At 55.0% G+C, this 23754-nt stretch overlaps 2 protein-coding genes across 26 annotated transcripts in view; one reads left to right on the top strand and one right to left on the bottom strand.

Moving 5' to 3' along the window:
- The first annotated feature begins 215 nt into the window (after positions 1-215).
- Alg12 (ALG12 alpha-1,6-mannosyltransferase) lies at positions 216-9415 on the top strand. 9 transcript variants are annotated; one of them, XM_047548342.1, is made up of 14 exons: positions 333-360; positions 673-694; positions 1309-1397; positions 1519-1638; positions 2022-2073; positions 2155-2342; positions 2422-2554; positions 4936-5109; positions 5312-5506; positions 5942-6045; positions 6582-6805; positions 8288-8499; positions 8567-8642; positions 8773-9414. In XM_047548342.1, exons 6-14 carry the CDS (start codon positions 2178-2180, stop codon positions 9002-9004), a joined length of 1515 nt encoding a protein of 504 aa, XP_047404298.1. In that variant the 5' UTR covers positions 333-360; positions 673-694; positions 1309-1397; positions 1519-1638; positions 2022-2073; positions 2155-2177; the 3' UTR covers positions 9005-9414. The 9 variants fall into 9 exon arrangements, with proteins under 9 accessions (XP_047404304.1, XP_047404297.1, XP_047404302.1 ...); XM_047548343.1 differs by lacking the exon at positions 673-694 and having other exon boundaries at positions 321-360; XM_047548345.1 differs by lacking the exons at positions 673-694; positions 1309-1397 and having other exon boundaries at positions 328-360.
- Positions 4279-23754, bottom strand: part of Zbed4 (zinc finger BED-type containing 4) — a 46697-nt gene continuing 27221 nt past the window's right edge. For 11 of the 17 annotated variants that reach the window (XR_007108193.1, XR_007108194.1, XR_007108186.1 and 8 more), the window contains 2 exons: positions 20935-21475; positions 13974-16042 (listed from right to left, as the gene is read on the bottom strand). Coding sequence is in view for 1 of the 17 variants with exons in the window: in XM_047548337.1 (XP_047404293.1) it covers positions 13779-13958 (180 nt within the window). In the remaining 16 variants the exon portion in view is untranslated. The other 6 variants (XR_007108183.1, XR_007108185.1, XR_007108184.1 and 3 more) reach the window with 6 other exon arrangements.

Genomic DNA, 23754 nt, shown 5'->3' with positions numbered 1-23754 from the left:
CCGCCCATCCCAAAGCCCGCGCACCGCCATTGGCCGACTGGGTCTGCCCCGGCCTGACGTGGCCCAATCCGAGCTCGCCACGAGAGGTGACCAATGGGAAGGCCCCGGGTCAGCGACCCACGGGAGGGGGCGGGGCAGCGAGATCGGAAGTCGTCCTCGTGCCCCGCCCCCTGCGCACTGCCGGCGGAGGCCATCTTTACTTGGGGCAGGTGGGTGCGACGCTGTGGCGGCAGCCGGAGGCTTAGCGGCCATGTTCGATTCGGGCAAGGGCTTTGCCTCTGCCGTTTCCGCCGCCCGGCTTCCGGCCGAGGGCAGTTCAGGCCACCGAGCTCCGAGGGACTTGGCGGGCGGTGAGAAGAGGTCAGCGCGCGCCCCTGGGGCTGGGAGCTCAGGGGGTGACGAGATCGGGCGCGGGGAGGGTGGAGGAGACCCCTAGCCTGCCTTGGTCGCAGCGTTCCTCGGGCGTTACTGCGCGTGACAGCCCCCAACTCGACCTGAGGAGCGGGTCTCTGCACCCGGGGCGCCCTCACCTGGGGACTGGCCTCTCACCTGGGATTGGTCTCTAACCGGGACGACCGGGACTGCGGTCGGGTCCCTGCCAAGCTGCACGCCCTGCACAGCTGCTTCTGGTGTGCGTGTCGATGCTTCCTGTTTCTTTTTTCCTCACGACAGTGGGAAGAGTGGAGAGTGTCATGTGAGTGTTCTGCAGCCCCCTCTGCTTTCCTGGAAATCAAGGCTTAGCATGTTCCTAATAAAAACAGGCTGGTGCGATGAGATCCCCACTCTGGGCTTTGTCACACTTCTGCGTAGCTTACTGCGTGCCCACCCCCGGTGGCCCTCAAGCTCGTTCAGACCGCAGGTGTGCCCGCCCTCAGGGCCAGGCTGTTTTCGGTTGTGAGGTGACACTGGTGGGGACAAACAGCAGAAAACCCTGGCCTCAAGTAGTTTAAAGGAGGGGGACAACTGTGGACAGTGTTCTAAAGGCCTTGAGAGATCTCTTTGGTACCGAAATGGTGCACGTGCATGTGCAGTGCTGGCGGTTGAATCAGGAGCTCTCCACCTCTGAGCAACACCTTCAGCCCTTTTTAAGATTTTTATTGGGGGACAGAATCTTGCTAAGTCACCCAGCCTAGTTTTGAACTTGGACTCTTCCTGCCTCAGCCTGCAGTTGTGGCCATGGTGCCCAGCTTGGTACCAAATTTTTAAGTTTTTTCTGTGTACCATTTTGGTCTTTCTAAAATCATTGAAGTCTCTTTCCACTTTCTCCCCACTCCCCACCACATGATCCCTGCTCCTTCTGGTATGTAGATGTTCCTTCCTTTGATGACTCCCCGTCTGCTTTCTCTGGAGAGTACCAACTTCTTAACTATCTAATCAAGCAGTAGTGTTAATAAATGGTAAGCCCCTGGCATGGCCTCCCTTTGCTTCTGGCTTTAATGTTTTTCACTGAATAAAATCAAACTTGCTTTTAAATAATCCAGAAATATGAAGAAGCCTTTTCCCCCCTCCTCTCTCTAGGTGTTCCAGGGTGCAACTGGGTGATCTCATGGATTCTCAGCAGCTCTATGTCAGGGGTCCCTGAGGCCATCTTTAGGACTGGATGACTGCTGACAGGCAGTGTCAAGGGCACACATTCAGGTCCATGGCCAATGGGGTGCCATCTGGGACAGCCTGTGTTGCTCCTCCAGGCCCCTGGGAAGTTCAGAGCACAGCAGGGTGGACGTCCACAGTCGCATCCCACTGTTCTGGGGGCAGGGCTCTGCGGAACCCTGAACCCCATGTCCCCAGCTGCATCCAGCCTTTTGTGCCCCAGTGGCTGTTCTCATCCTCCGGGTGTGGGCCTCCCCCGACCCCTACTGTGCTAGCACCTGTTCCATCCCCTGGATGGTTCACCTGACTCTCAGGACAGGGCTGCCCTCCAGCTGGGCAGACTGCAGGTTCCACACAGGCCTCCCAACAGGACTTGACAGCACTGGAAGCTTAAGACAGCTTCTCAAGCACAGCTCTTCTTCAACTTCCAGGTTTCACAGGATTCCTGCTTACCTCCCCCAGATCTCAGAAATGTGACCTCAGGTGTGGTTTCTGAAACTCCAGGATCCACTTGTCCTTTCAGAATGTGCAGGATAGGCTGCTGACAGTTGGTATTTGTCCCAGGCACGTGAAGTCTAAAGCCCCACATGGCTGGAAGGAAGTCGCCCAGCAGGCAGCCACTGCTGCTGCTGGGGCTGCTGGTCATGGTCGCTGCTGTCCACCTCCTCACCTGTCCCTACACCAAGGTGGAGGAGAGCTTCAACCTGCAGGCCACGCACGATCTGCTGTACCACCGCCTGGATATGGACAAGGTGAGGCTGCTGCTGCTCTTGGGGAGGACCTTGGTGCTCCCTGCCTGGCCGCCGTGCCAATCGCCCCTTCTCCTTGCAGTACGACCACCATGAATTTCCCGGTGTTGTCCCCAGGACGTTCCTTGGGCCTCTATTGATGGCGGCCGTCTCCAGCCCCCTGGTCTATGTGCTTTCACTGTTGGAAGTGTCCAGGTTTTATTCTCAGCTCATAGGTAAGAGCAGACTGCAACATCAGCCCATGGTCTCTGTGGGCCAGGTTGCTTCTCATTTGAGAAAGTCCCCCTTACATTCCCAAATGTCAAAAGCCTTCAGTTGCTTTTATTTGTACTTTTTAAAAATTGTGGGGATTGAACCTAGGAGTGCTTTACCACTGAGCTACATCTTAGTCCTTATTTTTCATTTTGAGACAAGGTCTCACTGTTGCTAAGGGCCTTACTAAGTTGCTGAGTCTTGAACTTGGAATCCTCCTGCCTCAGCTTCCTGAGTGTCTGGGATCACAAGGTGTGCCTATACCTGGGTGCCCTGAGTCACTTTAGGCTGGGCCTCAGAGCTGGCCTTGGAGGCAGATCCGGGACAGGTGAGCACACTCTGCCTCCACAGTCCGGAGGGGAGGCACCTATGAGGCCCTGGGCTCCCGCTCAGTGGGAGAGCCCTGCAAAATCAGAGCCCTTTATTGCTGCAGGGACAGTGTGCCTGCTTGGGGAAAAGACAGACCAGCCTCACATTCTTAGAGGCCACCACACTGGTCTGCGTGCAGGTCTTCTGGACTTCTCTGTGCCCCTGAGATTTGTGATGACACGATATACTTGTACTTACTTTTGGGGTACAGCACACACATGCACACTGCACAGTGGTCACATTGGGGTAGTCAGCATTTCTGGCTCCTGCACCAAGGGCCATGTCTATGTGAGAACCTGAAGCTCTTCTAGTTCTCTTGAGAATCCTGTAAACTGCTGGTAGTCACCTTTCTGTGCCGTGTGTCCTATGGGCCACCAGAGTGCGTTCCTGCTGTCTAACTGCACTTGGATGCCTGTGCTTTTTTCCAAACCAGACTGAGAACCTTCTGTGCACATTGTTCCACCACCTGATTCTTTTTAGGCAGTGATCACCATTTTTCCACTTCAGTAAGTTTTTAATGCATCTAATTGGACCATACTCAGGTTTCCCCAACTCACTCAGAAGTGTTGTTCCTTAGCCCATTTGAGCAGCCTGTACGGAGACCCTTAAAAAGCGCAGCTCTGCTTCTTGGAAGGACAGATCAGGACATGGAAGTTGACCACCATGTGGGTAGCTGGCAAGCCATGCCTGGCTGTGCAGAGGCTTGAGGGGAGCCACAGTGGGGGAGGGGTTGGCCACAGTCAGGGCAGGAAATATGCATTTCCCAGATTGGGGTGCACTTGCCCCAGAGGCTTCTGTATTCTGGGTGGTGGTGAGAGGCTTAGGAGCTGAGCAGTGCCTGGCTGCCGTCTGCATGGCCACTGTTCTCATTCCTGACTGCACTAAGGCAATCTGGAAACAGTTTTTTGACCAGAATAACTCCTCACAGGATGATAGTAATTTCCCTGGGACTGAGATTGTGTCATTCACTATCTGCCGGCCCTGTCTTGGGTACTCAGGGATGGTCAGACATCCAGGAAGATAGAAAGGCAGAGGGACCCCCAGGTGCAGGTGACAGACTCTGAGACACAGACTTGGAGGAAATAAGGAAACTTCACAGAATGCCACATGGATGCTGCCAGGGGCACCCCAGAACTAGAGTGGCAGCTGGACTCGACTCCTCATGAACATCAGTTATACGTGGCCAGCACCACACAAGGGAAGTGCCTGGTGTCCAGGCCAGGCTTGCCGAACAGACACCAGGGTCAGCCCCCTGAGGTTGCCTACATCTGTAGGCCTGTGATCTTTTTTTAAAAAAAATTTTTTTAGATGTTGATGGACCTTTATTTTATTCATTTATTCACATGCAGTGCTGAGAATCGAACCCAGTGCCTCACACCTGCTAGGCAAGTGCTCCACACTGAGCCACAGTTCAGTCCCTAGCCTGTGATCTTCACATGGGCACTTTGCAGTCCTGGCCTTTGGGCAGTTGGCAGGGCACACCAGGTCATTTCCTCCCAGCTTCAGTCTTGGGCCAGCAGCCAATGAGGTCTGTCCACTCTAAGAGCATGTGGTCTGCCAGCCCTGTCCTGGGCACTTCTACCTTCCAAGACCTACTGACGCTGGGCAGCTCCCATTCAGCATCCTGCCCAAGGCCACTGCCCCACATCTGGCCTGCTCACTCAGGCACCTGGCCAACACTACCTCCCAGCAAGGGCCCCGCAGCCAGACTGTGTAGGACTTGGCTGATCACCTGCCCTTCCCATTGCAGCAGAACAGCCCATGAGCTCGAGTGGCCCAGAGGCAAAACCAGGGTCAGGAGTGCAGTTCCCAACACAAGCGCCATGTACAGGGCACAGGTGGTCCGATCCTGGGGCCAGAGATGACCCCTCTGCTGTTTTGCTGTTGCCTGAGTGGCACTGGAAGGGCTGGGTGCATCCCTGTCCTTTGCAGTCCTGCCTGTTGTCCTACAGTTGCTGTCTGTCTGTCTATTTAGTCCGAGGAGTCCTTGGGCTCAGCGTGATTTCAGGGCTCTGGACATTACAAAAAGAAGTGAGACGACAGTTTGGGGCCACAGTAGCTGCCATGTTCTGCTGGGTGACGGCCACACAGTTCCACTTGATGTTTTACTGCTCACGGACGCTCCCCAACGTGCTGGCCCTGGCTGTGGGTACGTAGTCGCAGGCTCTGCCCGCAGACCACCCTATGCTGAGCTCCTCATCCAAAACCAGGCCTTTCTGTCCTCAGGGATGGGCAAAGGGCACCCCTGGGTCCCTGCCCAGCAGTCGTGACTCTTACAATGAGATGAGCCTCCGTGTTGCGGGGGTGCTTTATGAGCTGGGTGGGCTGATGGGGCTGCCCGTGTCTCCCAGTCCTGCCGGCGCTCACAGCCTGGCTGCAGCACCAGTGGACCCGCTTCATCTGGCTCTCGGCCTTCGCGACCGTGGTCTTCAGGGCTGAGCTGAGCCTGCTGCTGGGTCTCCTGCTGCTGCTGACGCTGTACCACAGAAGGATTTCTATGGCTAGACTCCTGCAGCACGCCCTCCCTGCGGGGGCCTTCTGTCTGGGTGAGTCGGCCTTGCCCAGTGGCTCCTGGTGGATTTCCTTTTGCTTTATTTCACAAAGACAGAAATTTGCGTTTTAAGTAATGTTAAACAAAATTACCTTAACTTTTAGCAGTATTAAAGGGTCTTAGTTCAGCTACCCCAAGCTGATCTCCATGGTGGCTCCATGGTAGCCTAGGATCCTCTGCCTGCCCCTCTATCCTTGGAGCTGAGGCTGGGTGGGAGGACTTGGTGGGGAGGGACAGTTTTCCACTGCTCTGGGAAGATCCTGTTGGGAAGTGGTATCCCCAGCCTGATCAGCATCTTTCCTGTGGAGCAGACGGTGGTGTCTGCGGCCAACAGGCTGTTCTGCAGAGGCTGACCACCCATGTGTAAGACTCCAGGGCCCTGAGCCTGCCAGGTAGCCATGCTCCTTACTGGGAAACTTGCCTTCCACAGGACTGACGGTTGCTGTGGACTCCTATTTCTGGCGCCACCTTGTGTGGCCAGAAGGAAAGGTCCTCTGGTACAACACTGTCCTGAACAAAAGTTCCAGCTGGGGTGTATCCCATGTACCTCTGTAGGCGGTGGTGGGTGGGGAGGGCAGCCCTTGTCCCTGGTCTCCCTCCCTGCTGAGTGGCCCTGGTGGGTGGCAGCTGTTCACACCTGAGTGTCCCTGGCCCCAACGGCCACCCTGACTCCCTTCTGCCCATCCTGGGAGCACCCACCTCCCTGTGGTGTTGCCCTGACCTCGCCCATAAGAGCACTGGCTGTGGAGGTCTCAGGTGCACACACAGGTGGTGTGTGGCTCCCTAGCACCCAGCACCGGTGTTGTCCACTGCTGAAGTAAGAACAGGGTGGGACGAGAGAACTCCCGCAGCCCTCCTGGGGTGCCTCCTGGGGGGCATGAACCAAGCCCCGGCCCTTGCCTGTGACATAGGCTATGACGGGTCCCCTGATGGTCCCGACCGTGTCCTTTAGCAAGCTGTGTAAATAGGAAGGCCAGGTCGGCCTTGACCCTGCTGCCCAGCTGGAGTTCCATTAAGTGGACATGGCCCTGTCACTGACCCTTGCGTGGCCTCCTTAACCTGGCCGGAAGACCTCACCGCTGCTGTGGTACTTCTACTCCGCCCTGCCCCGGGGCCTGGGCTGCAGCCTTCTCTTTGTGCCCCTGGGCTTGACGGACAGGAGGATGCGGGTGCTGGCTCTGCCGGTGCTGGGCTTCGTGGCGTCCTACTCCCTGCTTCCGCACAAGGAGCTGCGCTTCATCATCTACGCCTTCCCAGTGCTCAACGTGGTGGCTGCCAGAGGCTGTGCCTACCTGTGAGTCGCCACTCTGGCCATCTCTGCTTCCCTTGTCCCTCATGGTGCTGGGCATGAGACCAGGGCCTGGTGTGTGCTGGCCTACTTGTGTCTCAAGATTCAGGCAGGCCTGCTGCTTGCTGGGAATTTACAGTGGGCATGTTTTAATGCCAGGGTACCTGTGGCTAGACGCAGTGGCCCTCGGTACTGCGCCCTGCCCGTCTGGTCCCCATCTGTGGGCCTGCTTTGCTGCCTGTCCCAGGGCTGGTCCTGGGAGGGGGCTGGTCCATGTGGTGAGGCCACCAAGTGTGCATGCTAGCTCGCCAAGAGCAGGAGCTGGCCTCTGCACCCACCATGGCCACAGCAGGTGTGCAGGGTGGTGTTGGGCCCTAGTCCAGGAGCAGCACGTGCTTCTGGGTGCTGTGTCACTCAGTTCTGGGTGGTCAGTTTTTGTCTCCCAGGGTGGGAACAGGCCATACGCTGTAGGCTTTCTGAGGCGACAGTTGTAGCAAACAGGAAGTTCCCAGCAGTACTGAACCCCTCCTGCAGGCACTTAGGGCCCAGGACCATACTGGACCTTGCTCAAGACCTTTGACTGGGGCGGGGGTCTTTTGAGCTGAAAATCTGCATCTTCGCTGGCCTAGGTGGGGGCCTGGTCCAGGAGAGGCCACCATGAACTTTGACCTCGGTTGGCAAGCTTCCTGTAAAGAGCCAGGGAGTCATGGATATCTTCATGCAGGCCACGCGTGTTGCAGCTCCTAACTCTGTAGTCACTGGCCAGCCCCGAGGCAGCAGAAGCGTGGGCAGCTCTGCTCAGTGTTGGATGAGGCTGGCTCAGGCTGAGGAGAGTGCTGCTGGGGACGCGGGTTCACAAGCAGTGGCCCTGGTCTCAGATTCAGGCCGTCTCAGAGGCAGAAGCCACAGGCAGGCGGGAACCTTGTTGGGTAGGCATGTAGACTGGGACAGGTGGGTAGCAAGGCCGTAGGGAAGGACTGGGTAAGAACGCTCACAGGCAGTGCTCAGGTGGCTCAAAGGTCACAGTCAGCAACTGGGGTGGCTTGAAGGTCATGGGTTAGTAACTCTCAGAAAGGGATGGGGCAGGACAAGGACAAATGCTTACACAAAGCGGTCACAGCAAGGGGCCCTCAGCATGGGGCTGTGTGGTGGTGAGGCCTGGTCTGGTGGGTCTCCCTGGAGGTGGACAGGACTGAGCCAGTCCTCCCTCCCTCTGGGCCTGGTACTGTGGGTCCCTGGGCCCAGTCTCTGCTTCTAACTGTTCACAGCAGAAGCAGGCGGTGAGCTGGGCATGGGCCCAGGCCCTCTGACCCCACAGTTCTCGGGAACCCTTGAGAACCTGTGTCTTTCTGAATGTCTGAGTTTTAAACTGGCACCTTGGGTGGAATGGGCTCCTGATGTGGCCGGTGACCGCCTTTGCTGCTGGCGACTCGCTGTGACGAGTGCTGGAAGCAGGCTGTCTGGACATCACCGGGTGCTCTCTTCCAGCCAGCGTGTTCTCCTTGCTGAACGCAGTCATTCCTTCTTCAGGCTGAATAACTATAGAAAGTCTCGGCTCTACAAGGCAGGGGCCCTGCTTGTGGTGGGACATCTGGTGCTGAATGCCGCCTATGCTGCCGTGTGCCTGCGCGTGTCCCACTTCAACTACCCTGGTGGCACGGCCATGCGGCGGCTGCACGAGCTGGTGCCTCCCTGGACAGGTGGGTGCCGGGGCGCCACGGGCCAGCCTGGGGCCTGTGGGGTTCTCACCAGGAGTGGTCTCCCTAGATGTCTTCCTGCACATTGACACCGCTGCTGCCCAGACGGGTGTGTCACGGTTCCTGCAAGTCAACAGCGCCTGGAGGTAGGACTCTGTAATGCTCCTGAGAGGCACCTCCAGGCCCTCAGGGCACCCGTGGCTGTGGGAGGGGCATTGGTGGCGTGGATGGCAGGTGGGAGTGGGTGTCGGTGGGACGGCCTGCTCCTCTTCCCAGGTACGACAAGAGGGAAGACCTGCAGCCGGGCGCGGCAGACATGCTGACTTACACGCACGTCCTCATGGAGGCAGCCCCTGGACACCTGGCCCTCTACAGGGACACACACCGCATCCTGGCCAGCATTGTAGGCACCAGCGGCGTGAGTCTGAACCTGACCAGACTGCCTCCCTTTGATGTCAACCTGCAGACCAGGCTGGTACTTCTGGAGAGACTTGTCCAGCCGTCCTAGGGGCGGGGACAGCATGCCCCTGACACTGCCCCAGAGCAGGACTGGGCCCTGTCCACCACTACTTCTGGGCACGTGGCTTGAGGGACAAGGGCCTAGCTGGACACCCTCGGAGCCACTGCCACAGGCACTGGTTGCGCCCAGGGCCCTTTCTCGTCATCTGGGCTCCACTCATAACTGAGAGGGCACAGGAGCCAGGCTGGGACTGTCCCACGCAGCGGGCTGGATGGGCCTCACTGAGCACTGCCCCTGGCCACGAGTGCTGCACACGCCCGCAAAGCCACGTGAGCCAGGCCTCAGCACCTGCCAGTCCACCACGGCACAGGTACATCATGTGCATTTCAGATGAGATTTCAGGAGAGAAACATGTTGGAAAAGGAAGGAGAATAAACGTTTAAATGTTTTTATGCAGCGTCTTTTGATTCATAGTTACTTTTGGAGACTGCCTCTGTCGCGCTGTTCTAAACACACTTAGTGCGACACTGCCAGGCACGGGGGCAGAAGATGGGTCACTGCTGCGAGCACACGTTACAGGTACCGCGTGTATACACATGTGCATACTGTGCACATACCATGTGCTGCAGACACCACGTGAAGGAGGTCACACTGCTTATATGAAGACATGTTTCCTGAGCCTTTTGAGAGCAAGCTGTTCACAACAAGCCCTTGGACCTGGTGCCTCAGGGTGGCCTTTCCCAGGGGACAGAGGTGTCCCCTGCAGCTGGTGAGCTCTGTGCACAGTTCCGGACACGCACCTGCGGTGCTTCTTGCTGGGACACTGCTGTGCAGGCTCTGGGCCCCAGTTCCCTTCTGTCCTGCAGCCAGCACTTGGCATCTGCAGGCGCAGGCTTCCTCCTCGCCCCGGTACAAGTTTATGGGCACTTGGCTGCATACACACATTTCTTACTGCTGTGCACATGACACCTGACCTCAGTGCTGCCATTCCTCTTGTCAATTTTGGGAGCCCTACACGCTGCCTGCCTGCACTGTGCTCTCTTCTGTGAGACCCTCCTGTCCAGCATGTGGCATCCTCTGGGCCTCAGGACCAGCGCTGTCTCAGGAATTTGCAGCCAAGAACTGGGTGGTAGGAATGCTCCTTGCCCTGTGGACAGGGCTAGGAAGTGCAGCTCACCTACACAGGTAGACGCGCATGCACACCTGGCACACGGGTCAGAAGCCGGGCCAGACCTACGCCTCTAATCCACCCCATTACCATGGCGTTCTTCTGGGCTCTCCACTCCGCCTCTCATTCCACAGTGAGAATCCTGGCTCCCAACAGTATCCACACGTTCAACACTTGCTAATAACCGAGTAGACATTAAGCAGTTTGAGAATCGAACAAAACACACCCATCCTGAAAAGGTGAGCTTTGTGAGAGGGCAATGCGGAGTAAGCTCCCAGGGTGGGCTCTTCCCCCACTTGCCAGGTGCGGTGTGGGGCCATCTTCCCCTGCATCCGAGGCCCTCCACCCTTCCTCCTCCTGGACTTGCATTTCGTGAGCACGCTTGCAGGCCCCCACCACTCCGGGAGGCGAGCTCTCTCCCCTTGCGGTAGCCAGCGCGGTTTCCGAGCGCACTCTGGGAAGGCAAGCTGACTCGCCTCCATGTCCCTTTACAGGGGGCGCTCTGCGCACGCTGATGCGGCGTGGCGCACTCCCGGGGCCACCCGGACTCGGATGTGCGTGTGCTGTGGCTGCTTTCCGTAGGGGCATCTGATTCCCAGCATCCTACAAATACAGATACCGCGACAGCCAATAACCCGGAGCGCTCGTATTTTCCTATGGTGCATCTCCAGGGCAAACGCCGGAAGTCGGGTGCGGGTGCGGGGGTGGGAGCGCGGCCACGCTTCATCCTGCGGGCCTCGCCAGAGGCCTCCGCAGGTGCCTCTGTCTGCTTGGGGCAGGGCCAGTTCTGTTCCCTGTTTCGCGTGGGAGTAGTGAATTCCCTTTCTGTGCGTTCGAGGGCTGGTTTGAGTTGTCTGTTCGTCCCTTTGATCCCGTCTCTGTCGCCTTGCGTGGGACGGACCTGATGACTGGGGGTGTCCGCCTGCGGCCCGGGACTTGCGGCGAGCGGCCCCGAAGCTGCTCCGCCCGCGTGCGCCGCCCGCTGGTGTCTACGCGGCAGCGCGCCGGTGCCTTCGGGGCGGTCTTCCGCGGCGGCGTGGGGCAGTGGGCCTCACCTCCGTCTCCCCAGTGCCCGGCCGCCCTGGCCGCGCCCCCGGCCCGCGCTCTGCCCGCTCTTGTTTATTTTGGAACCGGAGCGCTGGTGTGAACTCCGCCGGCTCCGTAGACATTTGTGGAGCTGCGCTCGGGCGCCCGCACATCCCGCGGTTGACGTGTGCCAGCGGGCGCCCCAGAGCCTCTCCATCTGCCACACCCCTCTTTGGGCTGTGCAGGGTGTCTTAGGACGTCCACCTCCCTCGGTCGGGTTCTGGGTATGTGAAGCGCACTGCGCGGGCTTATCCCCCTTTCGCTCCCATTGCACACGGAGCTGCCGTTGGTCCCATCTCCCACCCCGCTGCAGTTTCTCCTCTCGCCCAGCCTGGCGACACTCACTTTTGCTGAGTCGCCCTCGCACTTGCAGTTGATGCTCTGGTCATCGCACTCGGTGTGGACCCAACACCCACGGAGGCAGCGCAATTGCCGCGGCCCCCTCCCCAGGGCAGCTGTCTCTTGTAGAATGTCCCTCCAAGCGTTGACTCCTTTCATCTGTGTGTCACGTTTCCCCCTCTTCCTTTCGCTGAATGGAGGCACCAGCTGCCCAGGGTTGCTGACAAGGATACCTGAGGGTGTTCTCGTGGCACGAGTTTCCATTTCTCCTGGCAAGTCCCTGGCGGTGGGACGGCTGAGCCAGAAAAGGATGCCTGCCCCGGTCATCCTAATTGTGCAGCAGCGCAGGGCGCCGCGTCATAATCACCGGGACAGGCGTGTGTGTAAGGACCAAGTCAGGATAGTTAACATTGCCCGCTCCTTAAAAAAACTGAGTTCCTTCCAGCAGTGTAGGAGAGTCCCACTTGCTCTGCATTCATGTCCAAAGATGGTGGTGTCAGTTTTTGAAATTTGAGCCATTCTAACAAGTGTATGGTAGATTTCAATTTGCATAATTTGCATTTAATTGATGACTATGAAGGTAAATATTTCTTGCGTGTATTGGCCATTCATGTCTTTTTAAATGAAGTATCTGTTTAAATATTTTGTACATTAATTTTTTCTTGTCTTATTTAGTTGTGAGAGTTCTTTGTATTTTCTGGATACAAGCCCTTTATCAGATTTTTCTCTACAAAACATTTTTTTTTTCCTGTCTGAGAAAACACGTCCAACCCAGTGCCACAGAAAAGAAAGGACGGGGCGGGGCTGGGGCTCAGTGGTGGGCACTCGCCTAGCACATGTGAGGCATTGGGTTTGAATCTCAGCACCACATATGAATTAATAAATAAAATAAAGGTCCATTAAAAAAAAAAAAAAAAAAAGAAGAAAGGACAGGTCATGACAGGCTCACTGTGGAACAGGGGACACTGCTGGTATGCTGGAGAGGGAAGTCTCCGAAGCACAGTCTTGCTGAGCAGCTCAGGTCCGGTGCTGATAAGATCAGCTGCACCCCTGCACCTGCCCGACCCCCGAGAGCATTTCTGTTGGGTATGTGTGGGTCCTAGAAATGGAATCACTCCAAAATACAGTGTGTGTATTTCTGACTTTATAAGGCTTTCCAACTCTTTTTTTTTTTTCTTTTAGTTGTTCTTGTGGGTACATTTAAAATTTTTTCTTTTTTCAATTTTTTATTTAAAAATGTTAACATACAGAAGTTGAAAAATAATCCATTACCACATTATACCCCAACACTAGATCAAATAGCTAAATATTTGCCTTGTGTATCTATAAATATGTTCCCCTAGAGGCATAAGTTTGTGATTTGCAGACTCATTTGATAGTACTGCCAACATGACATCAGGTCCCTAAGGACCCTGAGGTAGACCTGAAGTATCGGCCATGATGCCTCTCCTGGAAACAAGGCTGTGACCTGACCCGACATAATTGCAATACTGTTTTATTTATTTACTTTGCAGTACTGGGGATGGAACCCAGGACTTCTCATATGCCAGGCAAGTGCTCTACCACTGAGCCACATCCCCAGCCCTTTTTATTTTATTTTGAGACAGGGTCTCACTAAGTTGCTGGGGCTGGCCTCCTCTCAAATCTCGAGTCGCTGGGATTACAGGTGAGGACGCGGGGCCTGGTGATGGTCTTTTGTTTGTCTGCAGTGCTGGGGAGGAAACCCAGGGCTTCAGCCTGAGGCTGGCCCTCACAGTGGTGCACAGCAGAGCCAGTGGGAGCAGCAAGCACCTGGGCACACTCGCGTCTTCCCACTGTCCTGAAGCAGGACCTGTGTAAAGTTTGCAACCTCTCAATCAGAATGGCCCCTCCACACCCCAAGCTGTGGACGGCGACCTCTAGGAACACCAACAGGGCCAGCACGCTGCGTTTCCTGAGAGCAGTCTGCTGGCCCGCCTGGTCCCCACTGCCCAGGCAGTCACCAGTTCTTTGCTGTTGAGTGTTCAAAGTTTTCTGCATATTCTGGACTCAAGTCCTTCGGCAGACATGTGAGTGCAGAAGACTGTCTCTGCACTCGGAGAGCTGACTTTTGGAGAAGTCTGATTTCTCCTTTCATGGACCATACATTTACTATTGTATTGAGAAAATCTGCCCAACTCAAGATTTTGAGGTTTTGCCCTGTCTTCCTGTGTAAGTTCAGTGGTTCGGATCAGTGACCGGAGTCCTTTTTTACATGGCGTGCAGTACGGGTGGGCTTTCCTCACAGACGAGAACGTCCAGTCTTCTTGCACATCTATTGGAGTCCGTCCTGTCTCCCGGGCTTCCTTTTGTTCTCATCTCAAAAACCAATTGACCTAGGAGCTGGGGGTGCAGCCTGACACGTGCAAGGTCCTGGTTCCCTCCCCAGCACTGTAGAAAAACATTAAAAAATCAGTTGACTTAACAAGAGAAACCACAGGCTGGGAGATGATATCAGTGAAAGACAAGACATCTGAAAAGGACTGTTGCCCAAGACATACAGAGAACTCTCAAAACTCAATCCTAAGTGCACAGCAACATGATTTTCAAATGGACAGAATATCTGGCCTCTTCGCTAAGAGACACAATTGGCAATGAGCACATGAAGCGAGGCTCCAGGTAAGGTGGCTAGGAACTTCCATGTAGGACAGCAATGAGGCTCCCGCAAGCCCGCTCCAGTGGCCCAACCTGGGTGGACGGCCCAGTGCAGCCACTCTGCAAGAGGGAGTCAGACGTCCCCCACGGAACCCTCCCCAGGGCCTGGTCTTTGCCCAGGGGAGGTTAAGCCTCAGGCAGCAGCTGAGTTCCAACACTTGTGGGCACCCAGACTGTGCAACTAGCGCTGCAGAGAGGTGAGGTGGAAGATGTGAGGGAAGGGAACACAACCCCTAAGGCCAAAGACCACCAAGAGCCCAGGCACTGCTGACTTCGACTCTGGGGTGTGTGGGAAGGGGAGCAATATGTAATCAACACGGAAAATCTATATCAATCTATCACGGAAAATCTATATCAATATGTAGTCTGTAAGATCAGTGGTTGGCCGGTGCGGCAGGATGGAGGTGCCCAGTGACAGTGCTCTGCAGGACACGGCAGCGTGGGCTCGTGTCCCCTGAGGGCACTGGGCAACCGTGCTGGGCCAGTGGGAGGCGGCGGTGCAGGAGCTGGGGGCCGTGCGCGGGGGGCCTGGGAGAGTTCTGCTTCTGCTGAGCTACTGGGAGACAGAGCTGCTGGAAGGCAAGAGACGCTGGTTTTGAGGAGGGCTGCGGGGGCCTGGGGAGGGTCTGGCCCCCAGGGTCTGCAGGGGGGGGTCCCACACACCCGCCTCGGCTCTTGCTAACGACCTGAGTTATGCAAGGGTGGCCCCGACTCAGATTCCGGCTGAGGCCAGCTGCTCTGCCCTCCCCCTGGGCGGGCTCTGGCGGGTTGATTCCAGGACTGGTGTCGTTGGGGACTTCTTGAGCCTCCTGGGGCGTGTGTGGCTTCCACTGCAGAGAGTGCATCCTAGACTTACTGGGAACACCTCACACTTCCAACACCATGGCAAATGGTATCAACACTTGCCAGTTTCTTTCTTTCTTTTCTTTTTTTGGGTGCTGGGGATCGAACCCAGGGCCTGTGCTTACAAGGCAAGCACTCTACCGACTGAGCTATCTCCCCAGTCCCTCAGTTTCTGACATTCGTTGCTGGTGCACAGAAATCTGCTAAGCTCAGTTGGTGCCAGTGGCTGCCACAGGGCCCCTGCACGGTTGTCCCGCCCACACTGCCTGGACCTCTCAGTCTGCAGCCCTGGGCTTCCTGCAGGTGGACTCACCTGCACTTGTCCCGTCAAGAGGGCTCATGCCGCACGCACCAGGACCCCCTTGCTCTCCAGCAGGACAGGACTCCACAAACAGGCCGCACCTTGTCCACCACTCACAGACACACAGCTGCTTTCCTTCCACCTTCTGGCCATTGCCAACCCCCCTGCTGTGAACACAGTTAACAGGCGGCTCTCTGAGGCCCTACTCTACATCATTTTGATGGCGTGCCCAAGATGTGGCTGGATCTTGGGGGCTTCCTGGGCCCCGGCAGTGCACAGGTCCTGGACCTCGAGTCTCCATCTTTGCCACCCCTTTTTTTTGATGGCTCCACCCCACTGGCTACAAGGTGGGATCTTGCTAACGACCTGCACTTCCTTGATGATCTGCGACACTGGGCACCTCCATGTGCTTACTTGGTCATTTGTACATCTTCTTTGGAGCAATGTGTGCTCATGTCCTCTGCCCACTTCTGAGTCCCCGTTTTGTGGTTATTGAATTTTAGACCTTCTCCACATAGCCTGGTTCCATGGGAAGCTTTCTAATGTTGATTATGTCTTTCAGTTCACGATTAAATCTTTTTCATAAAGTCCAATGTGTCCATTGCTTCTTTAATTGCCTGTGCCTTTGGTATACCCCCCGAACCACTGCCAAATCCAATGTCATGATGGTTTTGCCCTGTTTGAAGAATTTTATAGTTTTAGGTCTCACATTTATGTCATGGATCCATTTTTAAATTTTTGGTACTAGGGCTGAACTCAGGGCACCCTACCACTGAGCCACATCCCCAGGCCTCTTCCCTTTTTTGGGGGGGTACCAGGGATTGAACTCAGGGACACTTAACCACTGAGCCACATCCCCAGCCCTATTTTGTATTTTATTTAGAGACAGGGTCTCACTGAGTTGCTTAGCACCTCGCCATTGCTGAGGCTGGCTTTGAACTTGCGATTCTCCTGCCTCAGCCTCCCACAGCACTGGGATTACAGGTGTGCAACACCATGCCCAGCCATCATGGATACATTGTAATTAACTTTTTTCCTAATACTTTTAGTTGTAGATGGACACAGTACCTTTATTTTATTTATTTTTATGTGGTGCTGAGGATCAAAGCCAGTGCCTCACACGTGACAGGCAAGTGCTCTGAGTCACAGCCCAGCCCTATAATTTAACTTTTGCATGTGTGGCATGAAGAATGAAGGTCCAACTTCATTCTGCATAGGCACCTGTTTGCCCAGCAGCATCAGCACCAGGTGCCTCCACTGAATGGTCTGGCACCCTGGCTGACAGCCAACTGACCACACAGGAAGGTTGTATGTCCATCTTGATATCTTGATGCCTGGCCCAGTTTTCTTTTTTTTTTTTTTTCCTTGTAAGTTTTGAAATCAGAAAGTGAGAGTCCTCCACCTTTGTTCTTTTTCAAGATTATTCTGGCTACTTGTGATCCCTTGAGGTCTCATATAAATTTTAGGGTGATCTATTTCTGAAAAATGAATCATTGGGATTTTGATAGGGGTTGCATTTGAGCCATAGGTTGCTTTGGGTGGTATTGGCATCTTATCTAAATCCAGCCTTCTAACCATAAACCACGGGATAGCTTTCCATTTATTTGTCATTACTTTCTTTCAGAAATGTTTGTAGTCTTCATTGTACATGTCTTACCAAAGTATTGAATCTTAAAAATACTATTATAAATGAAATTGCTTTCCTAATTCCTTTTTTGACTGCTCACTCTGTATTGCATGGTGACTGTATCCTGCTGCTCTGTGAGTCTGTGCATGGCTAACGCGTGAGAGGAGCCTGAAGGGCTTTCTACACATGAGCGTACAATATGAGCAGAATCATTCCACTCCCTCCTCTCCAACTCAAAGCTTTTCTTTCTTGTCTAATTGCTCCAGCTCGGACTTCCCAAACTGCGTCCAGTACGGTACGCGTGCCTTGCTACTGCCTGGGTCTGGAGATGCTGCTGCAAGCCCACTCCTCATCACGTTGACTCGCTCCCTTGTCTGTCGCTGTTTTGTCATTAAAGGATGCCGAGTTTGTCGGCAGCCTTTTCTGAGTGGCTGTGATGGCCACACTCTGTAAAGGTGGTGTATCACACTGGCTGATTTTCAGGGCTGAACCACCCTGCACCCCAGGAACAAGCCCAGTTGATCGTGCGCGTAACCCTTTAACATGCTGCCGAATCTGGTTCGAAGCATGGTGCTCGGGGTTTTGCACCACTGCTCATGGGATACTGGTCTGCAGAGCCTCTATCTGCTTTGGAACCAGGGTGATGTTTAGTTTCATGGAATAAATTGAGGAATGTTCTTTCCTCTTCAATTTTTTTTTTTAAAACCCTGAGAAATACTAGTTTTCTTTTAAATATTTGTTAGAATTCATTGGCAAAGGCAGCAGGTCCAGGGCTTTTGTTTTGGGAGATTTTTAATCACAGACTCAGCCTCCTTAGTAGTTGTAAGTCATTACTTCTTGACGGCTCAGTCCTGGGAGGTCTTGTCTCCACCTGGGTCACACAGTTTGCTGGCAGGTTTGCTAATGACTCTCTTCTAAACCTTTTTCTTAGAACTGGTAGTAATGGCCCCACTTCCATTTCTGATTTTAGTAACCTGAATCTTTTCTTCCCTTGTGCGTTAGCCAGGGGCTCACACGTCCTAGGCAAGTGCTCCACCAGAGCCACATCCCCAGCCCTTTTTAAAGGAGACAGGGTTTCACCAAGTTGCCCAGGCCGGCCCTGAACTTGTGATCTCCCTGCCTCTGCCTCCCAAGCAGCTGGGATTATAAGTGTGGCCACCAGGTCCAGCACTCTCTTTGTCTCAGTCTACCTAGATAAAGGTTTGTTAGTTTCAGTCTTTTCAAAGCAGCAACTTTTGACTTTGTCATTTTTGCTCTATTGTTTTCTGTTCTCTATTTCTTCTGTCTGTGCCCTGACTTTATTATTTCCATTAGCTTCAGGTTTCTTTCTTTTTTTTGTGGCAGTGGGGGTTGAGCCAAGGGGTACTCTACCACTGGGCCACCCTCCAACCTTTCATTCTTTTTATTTCTGAGACACTCACTAAATTGGTCGGTCTGCCTTTGAACTTGCAATCCTCTGGCCTCAGCCTCCTGAGTCCCTGGGATTACAAATGCACACCACCATGTTCAGCTGGTTTCTTCTTTGTTAGATTCCTTAAGTTTCAAAATTAAGTTTTTGATTCAAGGTCTTCCATCCATTTTCATTCATCTCTAAGTATGTTCTAATTTCCCTTGTGACTTCTTTGCTCTTTGGGTTGTGATGTTAATTTCTACAAATTTGTGAATTTTCCAGTCTTCCTTTGGTTGAGTTCCAACTCTATCCCATTGTAGATGGAGGAAATACTCTGCATGATATCTTTTTAAGCTGTCTTGAGACGTAAAGGCCACATAACCTAACGTGGTCTATACTGGGAAACATCGCGTGTGCCCCTGAGAAGCATGTGTACTGTTGGTAGTGCTCTGTACAAATCTGTCAGGGCTGGTCGGCTCATTGTGCTCTTCAAGTCTCCATCTCCTCATGCAGCTTCCAGTCATTATCTCTCGTTGAACGTGGGGTACTGCAGTCTCCAGGTATTATTGTAGAACTGCCTATTTTTCTCTCTATTCTTGTCAACTTTAGACTAGAATATTTTTATGGTGTTTATAAATTTTATAATCATATCTTCTTTCTGTATTCTGTAAATCTTTATTAATATATAATATTCTTATCTCTTAAAACCTTTTTTTGGTGGGTGGGGGTACTGGGAATTTAACCGAGGTGCTCTTAACCACTGAGCCACATCCCCAAGATCTTTTTATTCTGAGTCAGAGTCCTACTACATTGCTTAGGGCCTTGCTGCTAAAGTTGCTGAGGCTGACCTTGAACTTGTGATCCTCCTGCCTCAACCTTGGGAATTATTACAAGTGTATGCCATTGTGTCTGGCGAAACCTTTCTCTGACTTCAAGTCTGTTTTGTTTAATATCAGCATGGCTTCCTCTGCTCTTTGTTATGATTTCATGGAATACTTCTCCCTTCTTTCACTTCCAACCTATGTGTCTTTGTATCTAGAGTCTCCTATAGACAACGTATAGTTGAATTACATATTTTCATTCTTATCCATTCTGCCAATTGTGGATTTTGATTGAAGAGTTTAACATATTTACATTTAAAGTAATTATGAATAAATAGAAACTTACTTCTGAAACACTAACTTTTTTTCCCTTTCCTTTTTTTTGGCACAGGACCACTTACATCGCTCGCCTGTGGCATGCTGTGGGTGGAGTGACTCGGACCATGCCCCTCACTGCTGCAGAGCTGTGGCTGCACTGTCCTGGACACTTCTGTGCGCTGGCACAGGACAAGACTGCCCAGGAGCGGCGGTGATGCGCTGCCTGAGGAAGTACTGTGAAAAGGTACGGACCAGTACCAGCCTTGACCTTGGGCTCAGCTGCTGGGGACAGAGAAAGCCAAGCACAAGGTGCCACAGTACTTGCTCAGGACTTGGAGCCTACCTGCCTGCAGAAACTTTCCCACAAATAACCTTGTGATGGAAAAACCTACACGACAAACGTGTGCGCCAGCTCTGGGGCGCTGCTCCTCCATCAGAGGCAAGGGCCCACCTGGTCCCAGCTTTCTCTTTGTCCTGACCCCTACTGTCCCTTGGGTCTTCAGGGTTCTGCTCTGCAGGTCGTGGCAGTTGAGGCTGGCTTTGAACTTGCCATCTTGCAGCCTCAGCCTTCCAAGTTGCAAGGATCACAGGTGTGCAACACCATGTCCAGCTACACGTTAGCTCTTAAAAATCACTACGCCAAGTGCCTGTAGAACATGTAGGTACATCTATCTGATTATTTGCTCCAACTTGATCTCTAAGTTCCATTTCCTATAAATTAGAAACTTAATCTAGACCTCTGCTCTTGGTCCTGCCCACGAGCGAGCAGTGCCCTGTGGAGCCCGGTGGTGCTGCCCTTGACCCTGCGGTCTGTGTGCTACTGGCAGCTGCCCCCCAGGCAAAGGTCGGGTGGCAAGCCATCAGGGAGGACCTGGCAAGGCAAGCTGCTGGAGGGGTGTGGAAGGCTGGGAAGGGAGGCCTAAGGCCGGCAGGGACAGGGTGGAGGGCACGAGTGGGAGCGGGAGGCAGAGAAGCAAGTGGAGCGAGGATGAGGAAGCGCCAGGCCAGCTGGATGTGGTGCTGGATCCGTGGTGGCCTTTGGCACGCCCGGGGTGGGATTCCCCGTGCTGGCTGGGGTCTCCCACTGCCTGGAACAGCCCTGAGGGCTTCGGAAGTCAGTCCCAGCACAAGCGGCCCAGGAACTTGTCAGCAGGGCACAGAGGAAAAGAGCCCTGTGCAGCCAGAAGCCCAGCACTGCTCCAGGAGGTGCAAGGCCACTCGGCCACCGTGACACCTCGGGACAGCCTGCGCGGGCACCTCCCACCGCAGCACCTCTGCCGGAAGCAGCGCACATCTGGCATGTCCACTCCTTGGGATGCATCCTTGCCCCACAAGCCAGAAGGGCAGCACAGGGCAGCCAGAGTGTGCCTGGCCGGGTTCCTGCAGAAGCGAAGGGGGGCCCTGAGGCTCACCTGCCCTTCCTCTGTCCTCCAGATCCTGGTGCAGACAACACGAGGCTTCTGGTCTGGTGGCCTGGAGGACCTGGGGCTGGCATCATGGGCAGCGCACTCCCAGCGGTTCCCTAGCCCAGTGGCTGGGCAGGTACAGGGCACAGGGGGCCATGTGCCCCTGCCCCCAAATCCCCTTGAGAAGGTGCTGGAGATGCCCAGGTCCTGGCCCAGCCAAGCAAGGTCTGCTGTGCGCACTGGGAAAGGCCATGTCTGCCCTAAGAAAAGCAGCCTGGAGGCAGAGTCTCAGCCACACGTGTCCGGCAGGCCCAGACCCCAAACGGTTGGGGCACCAGCTGGGTTCCCCCTCTGGCCGCGGGTCCTGTGCAGCATCAGGAGATCCTGGAATCCCTGAACCAAGCCTTGCCTGTCGACAGGCGGAGCATCCACAGAGGTCAGTGGGAAGCGGCGGCCTGCCCTGAGCAGAGCTGGGCAGCTGAGGCCAGCGGACAGCACCAGGCCCCATTTCATCAAGGCTCCTCGGGCACGGTGCTGCTGGATTTCTCTAAAGGGGACAGAAAACAGCCTTTGAACAGGAAACCCTGGTAAGTCCTTGGCTGCCGCCTCTGGTAACCCAAGGACACGAATCTCTCACAGCGCCAGGCAGATGCCTCAGGGATGCGCCCAGAGTCCAGCTGGAGCTGGATCCCTAGGAACAAGGGCAGCGTGTCCTGCAGCAGAGGCAGCACACAGGCCTGCACAGTGGTGCGGGGAGGTCGGGCGGAGGGCAAGGTGCTGGCCACACCCACGGGCCACGGGAGGCGCTGAGCCCAGGCGGAACTCCCACCAGGCCTCCCTGCACCCAGGGGCTCACCCCCAGGGACGCCCACACTAGCTCAGCTGTTCCCAGGCAGCACGGCCAGGGTGCTGCCCTCCCTCCCTGCCAGCTGGCATCATGGGACTGAGGTGGAGAAGCTGGGTGCTCCAGGGCTGCCCAGGTGTCAGGGGAGCACCTTCCACCTGTGCAGGGGCCTGCTGCCCAGGCGGCGCCCATGGGTTCCTTTCTCCTTTACCTCTCTCCACCCCAGCCGCATCCCGAGGCCTGTCCTTGGGTCCAGTTGGCCTCGTGGAATCCTGGCAGGACCGTGCAGGGGCAAGGAGGGCGTGCTGGTTCCCGTGGCTCCCTCTGGGCTGGTGAGTGCAATCAAGCCCCTCTCCTCTATCAGAGCTCCACAGGCGCTGTCTGCTTTCAGTGGCCTCCCTGGGTGGGCTTCTGAGCACCTACGCTATTTTCTCAGCACGGGATGAAACCTGAGCCTGGCCCACTGAGCTCCATCCCGTCCTTACTTTGAGACGGTCTCCTACGCTGCCCAGGCTGCAGGCCGGCTGGCCACCTCCTCCCTCAGTCTAGGGGAGCAGGGCTGGCGGGCGTGGCCACGCAGTCCTGCACTCCACCAACACCGCGACAACCAATTCTAAACGCTGGAAGACACTGTTCCGCTGCCCGCCAACATGGATGACGTGCTTCACAACCCCAGGGCTCCTGCCACAGGCCTGGGGGCATCCCTTCCATCTGCACAACTGCAGGAGGTGCACAGGGCGGCTCTGCTGGGGACCAACAAGAGTTGTTGTCTGAAACGTAATTTCACTCTTGTTGTTTGTGGAACCTTTTCTCTGGGTGTCCAAGTCTAGGTCCTCCATGACTTTTTCCCAGTACTTTCAGGGTGTCATCTCACCGTGCCAGGAACACCCAGTTTTAAAAAGCCAGTCACCTGCTGTGCTGTTCCTCTGAAGGAGTCTCCCCCACCCCATCCTACGTGGTCCTGAGCTTTGCTACACGGGCCTGGTGTAGGTTTTTAAATTTTTGGGGTGCTGGAGATAGAACCCAGGGCCTCACTCATGCTAGGCAAGTGCTCTTCCACTGAGCTGCACCCGAGCCCTTTTAAAAATCACTGCTTTGAGACAAGGTCTCACCAGGTTGCTTAGTCTGGCTTCAAACTTGCCTCCTCCTGCTTTAGCCTCCTGAGTCATGGTGCCCCAGCCTGGTCCGATTTTAGGGTCTGATTTTTTGTCGTGAGTCAAACTGTAGATACGTACAGATGCAGATGCTATGCCTTTTCTCTGACAGCAAAACCAAAGGCAGGACGGGGCAGGAGGACCTGCAGCAGTCAGGCAAGAGACAGCTCCGGTGGTCCAGGCCCGCGAGGGCTGCTTGTGGTCTCACTGGGAACCTCAGGGTTTCTCGGTGGCAGGCATGGTACCCTAAGCTCGCCTCCTGTGCACCTGTTTGTCTCCTGAGAACCCAGGCTGCTGGGTCTGGGCATGGAGAGCCTGGCAGGAAGTGGCACCCATGCCCGGCAAGATTCGTGCAGGACGCCAGGTGCACATCCGAGGCTCCCTTCTTTCCCAGATGTTGCTCCTGGCGTCCTGGAGGTCATCATGGTCCCCACAGCACATGCCCCAGGGCCAGCTCTGGCTCCCCCTTCTGAGAGGCTCACAACCAGGAAACCAGCCAGTGTCCAACAGGAGCAAAGTGGGAAGCACAGGACTCGCCGCCTTCACTCCAGCCTCTTCCCAGCTGGCCGTGTCTCCCCTCCTGGTGCCTCGACTGCTCTCTGACGTCTTCAGAAAGCTTTTAAGTGAGTGGGGCTGGGAAGTGGCTCCGTGGCAGAGCTCTTGTCCAGCACGTGCCAGGTCCTGTGTAATCCCTAGCACAGCAAGAAAAAGAAAAAAGCAGTGCTGTACCTACCCGTGTGTCCCTGAGAGCCCTGGGGGGTGATCCCGCTGCTGCTCGGGGTCAGGAGCAATGGGAAGGGAGGGCCCAGGCATTTCATAATGGACCAA

Source organism: Sciurus carolinensis, chromosome 4 (assembly GCF_902686445.1).
Source record: "Sciurus carolinensis chromosome 4, mSciCar1.2, whole genome shotgun sequence".
Lineage (NCBI taxonomy): Eukaryota > Metazoa > Chordata > Mammalia > Rodentia > Sciuridae > Sciurus > Sciurus carolinensis.
Note: the sequence above shows the minus strand (reverse complement) of the source record. Positions and strands in the feature narration are given on the sequence as shown.

What these genes read in the sequence shown, in the direction of transcription:
- Alg12 (XM_047548341.1), top strand. Translation starts at nt 2,178, where the DNA reads ATGGCTGGAAGGAAGTCGCCCAGCAGGCAGCCACTGCTGCTGCTGGGG. An exon ending in GTTTTATTCTCAGCTCATAG is followed by an intron (nt 2,555 to 4,935) that starts GTAAGAGCAGAC and finishes CTGTCTATTTAG; the next exon opens with TCCGAGGAGTCCTTGGGCTC. An exon ending in CGTGCTGGCCCTGGCTGTGG is followed by an intron (nt 5,110 to 5,311) that starts GTACGTAGTCGC and finishes CGTGTCTCCCAG; the next exon opens with TCCTGCCGGCGCTCACAGCC.